An 11,750-nucleotide genomic window follows, 5' to 3' on the forward strand; every position below is an offset into this window, starting at 1 on the left:
AGGAAAACTATGTGTTCTCCAAATCGTGGAGGTACATGAGGCAGGCTGGAGGATGCCTCATCTAACACTAATACACAGTAGGTGCTCAATAAATGTTTGTTCTTCACCTGAAGCCACACAGACTCCAGGGTCAGGGCAGAGTGTGACTTCCCGAGGCTGTGGCAGCAGATGCCAGGATTCCTTCAGAGGCCCAGGGGCTCTCTCATAGTCTCCTCATCTTCAGAGTGACCTGGGAAGGAAGATGGGAGGGACCAGAGAGAGAGGGATACTGGCAGGAAGTACCAGCATCCTCTGAGTTCCCTAGAGGATTAGGGACCATCCTTCTCTGTGCTGGACTCTCAATTCCTACTACAGTCACTCTGCCCCGCACTATGAACCCAAAGCAAAACGCTGAGACTCTAACTTCAGGAGGTTCTATGTAATATTAAGACAAGAACAGCACAACCACACCAGGCACCGCACGGGGCCAGCCCTCAGCATGCAGAAGCCACAGGATGAGGTTCAACCGGCAGCCTCCGCTGCCATGTCGCCAGCGTCTGCCTCCTCCTGGTCGCCGCCGTTTTGGAGTCTACGCACGATGCCGGTCAAGTCCAGGCTTCGAGTCAGCGTGTCCAGGAGCATCTGGTCCTTCTGGACGCCTTCCATGAACTCCTCCAGAGACAGTTCCCCTGGATTGGGGAGAAAGAGATTCTCAGGATGAGGTCTTAGGGCTCAGCGCTGGATGCGAAAGGTAGAGACAGAGCTAGCGCTGGGGCATTGGTAAAGAGTTTAGAACCCAAAGTCTGGTGCAGGGATCCCCAAAATCCAGGTCTGCATCCAGAGCAGAGGAGGGTATAAGAGGCGACCATCAGAGGGCCCTCTGTCTTTCTCCTTTCTTGCTCCTTTCCAGGGGTGACTGCCATCTCTGCTGACCCCTCCCCCTGAGGAACCCCTCCTCGGCTCCCTCACCATCCCCGTTGACGTCGATCTTGGCAAACACGGTATCTGTGAATTCCTCAGCACTCATGGATGAGTCGCTCCAGGGATTAATGGTTCGGATAGCCTGGGAACACAAATAGGCAGAAGTGAGGAGATCTTTTTCCCAGTGGTGGGAGTGGGAGCAAAACGAGCTTGTCAGAACCCAAGAACGGTTCAGAGGGGAAATCAAGGTTAGGGCCTCAGGCACTTAGGACACCGAGGTAGGATTGCCTCAAACCCGAGGTCAGTATTAGCCAAGAAGTTGTGAACCAGTCTAAGTTAAAATCGTTAAAAAAAAAAAAAAAAAAAAAAAGAGGAGGAGGAGGAGGCGGAGGAGGAGGAGGAGGGGGCGGAGGCGGGGGAGGAGCGGGGGGAGCATCGCGGTAGCTCATCCCTTTAATCCCCGCCCTCTGGCAGACAGAGGCAGAGACCAGCCGGTCTCCGGTCTCCGTGAGTTCCAGGCCTGCCTGGTCTATATAGTGAGCCGCCATCTCAGAAAAACAGATGTTGAGATAGTAGTAAAAGCGCTTGCTACTCAGGTAAAAAGCAAGGTGTAGTCCTGCCCCTGTAACCCAGTGCTGAAGGGAGGCGAGGGGGGAGGACTGCTAGGGGCTTGCCACCAACCTAGCTCCAGGTTCAGTGAAAGACCCTGTCTCAAAAAGAGGGAGCAAAATTCTTGACATGATCTTCTGATGCCTCACACACGTGCACGCCCCCCTGGCTACACACACACACACACACACACACACACACACACACACACACACAGCGGAGCTTTAGCAATGCCTTAGTACCAATGAAGAAACTGAGTCCCAAGGAATAGTGACATAGCCCAGATCATGCAGTTAATGAGTTAGAGCTGTCATGCCTCCGTCCCAAACCCCATCCTTATTCTGGGCTGCGATTTCTATCCTGGGGCTGTCAGCCCAGGCACCCACTCTTGGCCACATCCCCCATGCACTGCTGGCCCTAGCCCTCTGCACCTGGAGTTACCCGGATGATGGTGAGCAGCTCGTCTTTGTCTATGCACCCGTTGCCGTCCACATCGTAGAGCTTGAAATACCAGCGCAACTTCTGTTCCACCTTGCCCTTGAGGACCAGGCTGAGGGCGGCAACGTACTCCATGAAGTCAATGTAGCCATCCTGGGGAGAAGGGAGAGGCTGGGTGAGCACACCAGGGCTCCGCCCACCCTACTCAGAGCCCCGCCCACTTCAGCCAGAACCCCACCCCAAGGCCTCTCCCCAATTCTCCTCCTTCCCCCCACCCCCCAATTCTTCACCCCTTACTACTGAAGCCATAAGCCCTCAGGTGCTAAGCAGAAGGGAGCAGAAGCCAGTCTGCTCTGCGATGCTCAGTCCCCTTGTACCACTTCAAGGAAGGGCAAGAACTGTGAGTCTCTGCCCCTCAGCTTACAACCGTGACTTGGGAACCAGCAGGTTCCCGGGAGGCAGATTTGTTAGCAGTAAGGACTCCTGTAACAGGCTGGGCTGCCTGCGGGTGGGCCATCGGAATCAATAATGAGCTCTCTGTCGTTGGATGCATGCAAACGGATGCAGCACAGCAGAGGCAACATGTCCTCTGGGATCCCCTGGTCCGTTCGGCAAGACTCTGGCCACACTGAACAACACAGCAAGGCTCAGGTCATGGTGAGTACTTGCATGGTCCCTTCTTGAGTTCAGGGACTTTTACACACATCTGAGCTCATTCTACCCTGTCAGGATGGTCCTCAGGACCGGGCAAGGCCCCTGTGCAACAATGCCTGGGAAGTGATACATAGTAAACAGTAAATAAGCATGGCCTTGTTCTGTAGCCCAGGGTGGCCTCCAACTCAGGATCTTCCGGCCTTGGTTCCTGAGCGATGCGATAAGAGTGTTCCTCCAGGCCTCCGGCCCTGACTTTCACTCTTTCTTCTTGTATTGCTGAATGTTTTTAAAACAAGGAGTTATATTACTGTTGTAATTTCTTAATAACTACAGAGAAACAGTGGAAAAGTCAGAAGACCAAAGTCCCCACTTGGGAAGGACCCAACCTTGGACATGTCGCTGGGCCTCACTGAGCCCTCATTTCCTTGGCTGAGATGCAAAGGACAATATGAACTTTCAAGATTGTGGCTCGGCAGGGTGTATATACACACTTGTAATCCCAAGAACTCTTGAGTCTGAGGCAGGGGGATTGTTCTGAGTTTCAAGTCAGACTGGGTTATACAGTGAGTACTAGTCAGACCACAGACACACATCTCAAAAACAATGTAAAGAAGTGAGATATGAAATGGATTCCCATCAGTAACAGCACAGCTGTGTGTGTGTTGTGTGTGCATGTGTGTGGTGTGTATATGTATGTGTATGTGATGTGTGTGTATGTGTATGTGGTATGTGTATGGTATGTATATGTATGTGATGTGTGTATGTGGTATGTATGTGTGTATGGGGTGTGTGTATGTGTCTGTGGTGTGTGTATGTGTATGTATGTATGTGTGATGTGTGTATGGTGTTTTTATTATGTGTATGTGGTGTGTGGTGTATGTGTGTGTGGTATGTATGTATGTATGTTGTATGTATGGTATATATATATGTGTGTGATATGTGTATGTGTGGTGTGTCTATGTGTTGTGTGTGTGTGTGTGCAGTGTGTGCAGTGTGTGCATGTGTGTGCATTCATGCTTGTACCTTTTGGAGGCCAGAGGTTCATGGGTGTCTTCTTCTATCGTTCCCCCATATTATTTTTGGGACAAGGTGTCTCATGGAACCTGGAACTCACTGATTCAGCTAATCTGGCTACCTCGTGAGCCCCAGGGATCCACCTATCTCTGATTCCCAGGGCCAAAGTTACAGGTGTAAACCTGGCTTTTTACATGAGTGCTGGGGATCAAATCCAGATTGTCACTCTTGCATGACAAGCATTTTACTGGCACAGCCGTCTCCCTAGCCCTTGGTCTTTTATTCTAGTACTTTCCATGGACTTCCTGTGCTGAGACTTTTGCATTGCTCACTGCATCCCGAAGCCACTCCCAGAAGTTGACGTTGAGACTCGGCCGTACAAGTAACTGGATGACAAACATTTGCCCAGAAACTGGGTCTTCTAAACTCGGCACCAGTGCTTACACACAGGCGGAAGGACATCTCGGTGCGCTGTGATGACCTGCACAGCCACGCCCTGCAGAGACTAGCACAGGCTCCCTTGCCTACCTGGCTTGCCCCCTTCGTGTATCCAGTGTAGCTCCTTGGTACCTAGCTATCTTCTCACTGGAACTGCTACATTTTTTAAAAAGGAGTCCTATGAACTAGGGTTTCAGCCCTGCAGACAGACAGCCACTGTCATTTCAGTTTTTTTGATAGCACTGGGGGATAGAACCCAAGTCTGTTTTAAAAGACAGACTCTAAGCTTGGCTGGTCTTGAACTCCCTGTGTAGCCAGGATGATTTTGAATTTCTAATTCTCCTGCTTCCACCTCTTGGGTATAAAGATTACAGATGTGCACCATCTCAGCCGGTTTACATAATGAACCGAGTCCCCAGCATGCTACACAAATACATCCACAGACCTTGGAGCCTTGAGCATACTGGGCAAGCATTCTAATGCTGGGCTGTACCCCAGCCCTACAGTTCTTAATATAGTATGTTCTAATAAAACGTTATTTATAAAACTAGGTTCTTGGATAGGGATGCATGGTGGCACACCTGTGACACCAGCATCCAAGAGGCAGAGACACAGTTCAAGGCCAGCCTTGAACCATATAGTGAGACTCTGTTGCAAAAATAGAAGCAGGGGCTAAGGGTGTAGCTCGGCTGGGAGAGCGCTTGCTGAGCATGCATGACGTTTTAGGTTTGATTGACAGCCCGGCATAAACCAGGGGTGGTGATGCACCAGGGAAGGAGAAGGCCAAAGTCTGACATCATTGTCTGCTATGGCAATGACTTTAAGGCTACATGAGGCCCTGTCCTGGGGCTGTCATTTGAACTCGGCTGTAATCCCTCCCTGCTGTGAAGGTGGTCAGGGCTGTGTCCCATCTCAAGGCCAGGCTGCAAGGTCAAGAGACTGTGGCTCATGAAGTAATTGAATAGCTTGGTGTGAGGCGGCACACTGGGTATGACACAGACTGTGTGTTCACACAAGCGTGCGTGTGTGTGTGTGTGTGTGTGTGTGTGTGTGTGTGTATGGTGACAGACATTATACAGCTCAGGTGGGCCTTAAATCTGTGGTGATCCTCCTGCCTCAGCCTCCTAAGTACTGAAATTAGAAGCTTGTACTATCAGGCCTGGCTACACTCTTCATTATAATAATTGCATAATGAATGTATATTATAAAATCCATATTAGACATAAATCTCAGGGTTTCTCATATATTCACTTATTCATATAATACTTATGAAGTACCTACTATGTTTCTGGCACTGTCCTAGAAGCTGGAGCCACAGCAATAAGCAAGACAAGACTTTGTCCCCAACAAAGCTCACATCCCAGTATGCAGAGTCATACCAGAGGTTATGGCTATTTTAATATCTGGCCTTGGAAAGAAAGAAATCAAATGAATGAATTTTTAAATTTAAAAATATGAATTACACAAATAATTTAATTTTTTATACATGTACAGGGTGTTTGCCTGCATGTATATCTATGTACCACATGCTTGTATTGCCCAAGGGGGAGTGGGAGGTTGTTAGCTACCGTATGAAGGCTGGGAATAGAACCCAAGTCCTCTGCAAGGGCTCTTTACTGCTGAGCCAAGTCTTCATCTCAAAAATAAAATTTAAAAAATGAAAACTGAGCCAGGTGATGGGGACACACACCTTTAATCCCAGCACTTAGGAGACAGAGACAGAAGGATCTCCAGGTTTGAGGCTAGTCTGGTCTACAGAGTGGGTTCTAGGACAGCCAGAGCTACACAGAGAAACCCTCTCTTGAAAAAACAAAAAGAAAAGAAAAAAAAACTGGGGAGGGAGCTGTGGCCAGGGAAGGCAGAGATGGGGCCAGACCCAGTTGGCTCAGTAAACTTGAACCAAGGTGTGTGTCAGTGAGGTTTGAGCAGAGATTTGTAACAAGGAAGATGGAAGCCAACGTGTCTGGAGGAAGAAGTTTCTAGCAGCACAAAAACTCAAGGGAAGGATGCAGGGTCCTGAGGAGGTCAAGCTGGGTAGAAACAAGAAGCTGACTGGGGATTCTGTTTGTTTAGGGCTCTGGGGATGGGGACAGAGTCTCATCACCAAAGCTGGTAACTGTGTAGTTGAGTGGACTTGATCTTCCTGCCTCTACTTCCCAACTTTGAAAAGGAGTGAGTTCCAGACAGCACAGGTGACAAACTGAAGAGATGGCACCCAAGTGATGAGAATTAGGTGCAGGTACAGGAGTTGCACTGTGTCTGACTTAAAGGAATTTTCCCACAGACATGTCTTGACCCCAACAGCTTCCCTTAGCAGGAGACAGGATGTTCCAGTGTGTTGTGGGTAGGTGCTGGGATCCCTCCCAACCTGGCCAGGAGGACCACTCCCTCCCTGGAGCACTTCGGGGTGTCCACCCCCATGACTCCTTCACCTTATCACCCTATCTCAGGCTCTCTGGCCCAGCTCTCCTTCCAAGAGCCCTTGGAGCCAGGACACTGCCCTTGGGCTGGTCCTTTAGCTCCCGTAATCCGGTTGGGCCTCTTAACTCATGTATTAGTGAGTTTTAAATAACCACACAGAGATCTTGGCATTCCCTAGAAGCAACCACCACGGTGTTGTTTTTGAGGGGAGGGGCACTCCCTGTCACAATGGACACGACGTGGCTCCATAGCACTGATAGACCCCATGTCCCAGTGAGGGGCCAGCCCAGCTGAGAATCAGCTGACCCAGCACAAGCTGTGGAAGCAGGTGTGTGGTTTTGGATTCCACCATCTGTAAACCCGATTGTTCTAGATAAATGGCAGCTTTACAGATGAGCTCCAGTAAATCTCTCTCCCTCCCTCCCTCCCTCCCTCCCTCCCTCCCTCCCTCCCTTCTTCTCTCTGAATTCATCCCTCACACCCAAGGAACATCTAGGGGTCTCTGCACAAGCATCCCACCGACCCAGTACCAGCACCTTGGGGTACCCATCGGCCACCTTGGAAGCATTCACACCTGTCTTGGAGGCGGCTGAGCTTGGGTAGACAGAAAGCAAACACCTTGCCTTCAGCTTATTGCTGAAGTCTTAGTTATTGCTGAGCCCCCCAGGGCCTAAAGCTGAGATGTTTGACAAGCTTCCGTGGGATCAAATCTCAAAGCCCACCTTCCAAATGAACCAGACACTGGAAAAACCAACCAGCTCCAACTCTCTGGTAGCTAAAGCAGGGCATGGCAACTTATACTTGTAGTCCTAGCAACTAGGAAGCTGAGGCAGGGGGATCACCATGGGTTGCAAACCAGCCTTGGCTCCACCATAAGATTCGGCCCCCAAAACAATGGGAACCTGATGTAACTGTTGGGGAGGACACTTCTTTCTTCTTGTTCACTCTGCCTCACCCCTAGGCTGCTCCGGCTTCTTGAGGTATCCCCCAAGAATCAGGACCTTCCCGTCCCTCCCATCCTCTGCCCACCTTGTTGAAGTCGAAGGTCTCGAACATCCGTTCCACATACTGGCTGGATGAGGGGCTCAGGTTCTTGAGGCCAAAGAACTGGCGGAATTCGTAGAGGGTGAGCTGGCCAGAGGGGCACTCCGTCATGAACTTCTTGTACCACTGATGGCATTCGGTACTACTCAGCTCTTCCACCGACTTGCCCTCCACAACGTTGCCCATGGTCCAGGCTCACGAGAGGCAGATGCCCTAGATGGACAGGTAGGTCCTGCTTTCTAATGTCTCCTGCACGAGGCTGGCTTGGCTTTTGGAAAGTTGACCTCCCCTCTCAGCGGCCTAAGCAGAGACAGTCCAGTGAGTGGAATTGAAGAGGGAGATGAGCAGGTCGTAACTCACATCCAAACTAGGACTGCTAGGGGGCTGGGATTAACAGACGAGGGGATTTTTCTTGCCCAGTTTGCAGTCTGCTAATCCCTTCTTAAGAGAATCTGGTAAGTGACTGGCCAGCGGCTGCTCTGATCCCACGACCTCTGTGCCCTTCTGCACAGTACTGAACCCACAATGCTTGGCCTCTCGCCTTCAGACACGGAACTGACATAATGTGATAAATAGATCTGGTTTCTCTCCCAGACGGAGGCCGTGCTGTACCCTTGATTGGGCATCTATCTGGATGCAGCTGGCCAGGTGTCCACTACCGTTGGACATTACCGAGGGATTCCATCACATGAAAGCTACTGTTTGAGTTCAGAGTATAGGGGTTTCCAAGGTATGTCCCCAAGAGCTGGAAGGAACCCCAAACAGTGTATTCTATTTCTCCTGGATTGAAGCATTCCCTTCTGGAGATAAAGAAAGAAGATCATGAAATAGCCATGAAACAAGATTCACCAGACCCTCCCAATAGTTACATGAGTAGCAATGGGGAGAGAAGACCCTTGGGCTCAATTCAGAGTTACTCAGGAAGCTTGAAGGATGAAGCTTTTGTGAGTGCCATCACCCAGCGGTAGGGTTTTCAGTGACAATGCTGCCCATGTATCACCCACGACCTTGTAGCTGCTGGATCCCAAACCCCGTTAGCACTTTCCCTGGCACAGATTCGACAGCAGGACAACAGGGTTATAATGGCAAACCTTTCAGCGGCTTAAAAACTTGTGACAGCATCTGTGGCACCAACAATTAAGACTTTGAACTCAGCTTGGGTGAAAAAAATGTCACCACTCAGGAGCCATCAGGTGGTTGGTTGGAAATCTCAGTGCCATGGGTAGGCTACACCTCCCTAGAGGTTTTTGAAGATAGGTCTCTGGGAGCCCATATACCATAACAGCCTGTCCTGTTGTGGGCTGCGTCCCCAGAATGTGATGGCAGATTCCTACTGATGAAGACATGTGCTTTGATCGTAGGGCATGCAGAAGCCAAGCAGGGCCTGAGCTGGCAGCTTCTGTGTGTCTGGCTTAGAGTCCCAGAAGGAACTATACCAGCTGCTGAAGAGGAAGCACCTCCTACTGTCCTGCATGCTACATTGTTGTGACAGTTAGCATGTGAAATAGCCCCTGGGTCCTTGAGGAGGCAAAACCTTGCTGGAAGAAGAGAGTCTCCAAGGTGGGCGTTGAGTTTTAACGGCCTGGCCCTGCTTCCTGTCTCTGTCATATGAACAGAATACGTGGCAGGCATAACAATGTGAAGACCAGCTGTACCTCAGCCACTCTGTTTATTGATGGCACACACACATAAAAATGCAATAAAAATATATAAAACTCATCCCTTCTCTATAGTGATTCATAAGGAATGTGTGTTGTTCACATAACCCCAAGAAGAAACCAAACAGGTCTGTTTTACATCTGCTTTAAGGTACACAAAGGGGAGGGTCCCCAGCTTTGGTTGCATTCTGTAGTAGAGGGACTGTCCCCAAATCTCAGCAGAATTCATCTCCTGCTCGGCACTGGTTTTGTTGTACTGTGAGAACTGTACCCTGCGGGGTAAATCACCACAATGCAGCAGCTTAAACCCGCACGCACCCATCAGCCCACGGTTTCTGTGACCGGCTCTCATGTGCTGCTGTCAGGAGTCAGTGGGCTGTGCTTCCTTCCGTCTGGAAGTTCGACCAAACAATGGGCTCCGACTCTTAGGAGCTGGGGCAGAATTCCCTCCCTTGTTGCTCTGTGACTGGTATTCTAGCTCCTTGCTGGAAATTGTCTGACAGTCACAGGTCGTGTGTGTGTGTGTGTGTGTGTGTGTGTGTGTGTGTGTGTGTGTTATGTGTGTGTTTGTGTGTGTGTGTGGTATGTGTATGGTGTGTGTGTGTGTGTGGTATGTGTGTAGTGTGTGTGTGATCTGTGTTTGTGTGTGTTGTATGTATGGTTTCTGTGTGTGGTGTGTGTGTAGTGTGTATATGTAGTGTGTGAGGTGTGTATGGTATGTGTGATATGTGTGTAGTGTGTGTATATGTGGTTTCTGCATGTGGTGTTGTGGTGTGTGTGTAGTGTGTGAGGTGTGTGTGGTGTGTGTGATGTGTGTGTGTGGTTTCTGTGTGTGGTGTTTCCAGTGTATATGGCGTGTGTGTGTGTGTGTGTGTGTGTGTGTGTGTGTGTGTAGTGTAGTGTTTTCTATAACCTGCCCACAGTTTCTGTTCCAGAGAATAGAATGCCTCTTATTCCATCAGTAAAGGGAGTCTCCTTCCAGAGCTAACTGGAGGCTTATACAAACTAGCCTTTCAGAACAGTGACATACCATCACCTCTGTCACATTCTATGGATTCTATGGAATCAAGTTATAGGCTTCACCAACACCCCAGGGGAGAAGGCTGTACACAGACAAGAGATTGGGAGGTGGAAATCACCAGGATACCCTTAGGAACCTAGAAGCTTCCAGAAGACAGACATTCTAATTTTCTCTGTAGCCTTCAACACCTAGTACCTCCTATTCTGTGTGTTCACTTGCTGGTTCTTCCTCTTCACCACATCCAAGGGGACACTGATCCCCAAAGACTGAGCTTTGTAGACTGGCTCTCTTCTCTCCTGTGACTGCTGCTCGATAAGTGAGAAGGAAGATGCAGGAGAGATGGACTGGGTACCACCGCCTTCACTCCTTGCTGCTGCTGGGTCACACAGTGGAGAAATGGACTCCCCAGTTCTTGAGTTCTCATGGCAACACTTCCCTCCCTCCTCTCAGTGGTTGCAGTGAGAGTCCTTCTGCTGCTGCTCACTGGGGAGTCACCTACAACTGTGTCCATGCCTCGGTTCTCAGTCCTCTCAATGTCCCTCTGTGATTTTTTTTTTAATGTATATGTATGTTTTGCCTGCATGCGTGTCCTGTGCACTGTGTGTGCTGCACCCACAGAGGCCAGAAGAGGGTGTGGGATCCTCTGGAACTGAAGTTACACACTGTTCTTAGCTTAGGGTGCTGGGAACCAAATCGAGCCCTCTGGAAAGGCAGTCAGGCTTCTCGACCACTGAGCCATTCTCCAGTGCCCTTGATTAATATTTTTTGAGAGTAACATCTTGACTTATTTAACTGGGAGCAGAAGCTGGGCAGGCTCTTGACCACTGAACCACCTCCCTGGTATTTGTTCCCTCTATTTTGAGGAGGTCTATCTAACTTAAGTGCCCAGGTAGGCCTTCAACATGTGACTCCCAGGCATCCGCCTCACGCGTAGCTGGGATCACAGGCCTGTACCACCAAGACCAGGTTTCAGATTCACATCTGAGAGGAGACTGAGCTCAGATACATGATCGAGGAACAAATGTACAAACGTGATGGCAGAAAGGGTTGATGTGTGAACAAATACAGGTGTGACTGCAGAATGGGGGAGGGGTGTGACAGGCACCCATGAGGACAAAAACAGGGGTGCATGCGTAATCACAGAAAGGCATGGGGAGGATAGGGCGGAAGGCGCCATGCTGCCGTGGATAGTTTTATAGCCGAATGAAATGAACCAAGAAGCGTGGGTGGGTCAGAAGAAGATAGCAGAAGTTGGGGTACGGATGAGCTCACTCTGACTCCTACATAACAGAATCCTGAGTAAACTGTTAATGCTGGGATTAGTACATTCCACCCCACTCCACTCAGGTGAGACCTCCGGGCAGCTTCTTAAAGGGAGCCCTGAAGGCTGTACTTCAGAGATGAAACTCCAGGGGGTGCAGACGCCCTGATTTATGAAGTTAAACTCCTGCTGAGAACCCAACTCTGTACCCTCAGTAGGGGCAGAATGGTCTGGAAGGGCACCGATGATTCTGGTGGTCTCTCTGCCTCTCAAAAAAAGATCCCAGTCTCGT

General features: G+C 49.9%; 1 protein-coding gene across 1 annotated transcript; it reads right to left on the reverse strand.

Annotated features, from left to right (window-relative positions):
* Window positions 1–403: 403 nt before the first annotated feature.
* On the reverse strand, window positions 404–7,912 carry Guca1a (guanylate cyclase activator 1A). Its single transcript, XM_034521408.2, has 4 exons — window positions 7,504–7,912; window positions 1,951–2,100; window positions 949–1,042; window positions 404–668 (listed from the first exon to the last, which is right to left on the reverse strand). Exons 1-4 carry the CDS (start codon window positions 7,702–7,704, stop codon window positions 502–504), a joined length of 612 nt encoding a protein of 203 aa, XP_034377299.1. The 5' UTR covers window positions 7,705–7,912; the 3' UTR covers window positions 404–501.
* Between the last annotated feature and the right edge of the window lie 3,838 nt (window positions 7,913–11,750).

The sequence above is a fragment of the Arvicanthis niloticus genome, chromosome 17 (assembly GCF_011762505.2).
Source record: "Arvicanthis niloticus isolate mArvNil1 chromosome 17, mArvNil1.pat.X, whole genome shotgun sequence".
Taxonomy (NCBI): Eukaryota; Metazoa; Chordata; class Mammalia; order Rodentia; family Muridae; genus Arvicanthis; species Arvicanthis niloticus.

What these genes read in the sequence shown, in the direction of transcription:
- Guca1a (XM_034521408.2), bottom strand. Translation starts at nt 7,704, where the DNA reads ATGGGCAACGTTGTGGAGGGCAAGTCGGTGGAAGAGCTGAGTAGTACC. An exon ending in AGCTGCTCACCATCATCCGG is followed by an intron (nt 1,043 to 1,950) that starts GTAACTCCAGGT and finishes TTGTGTTCCCAG; the next exon opens with GCTATCCGAACCATTAATCC. An exon ending in GATCGACGTCAACGGGGATG is followed by an intron (nt 669 to 948) that starts GTGAGGGAGCCG and finishes TCCCCAATCCAG; the next exon opens with GGGAACTGTCTCTGGAGGAG.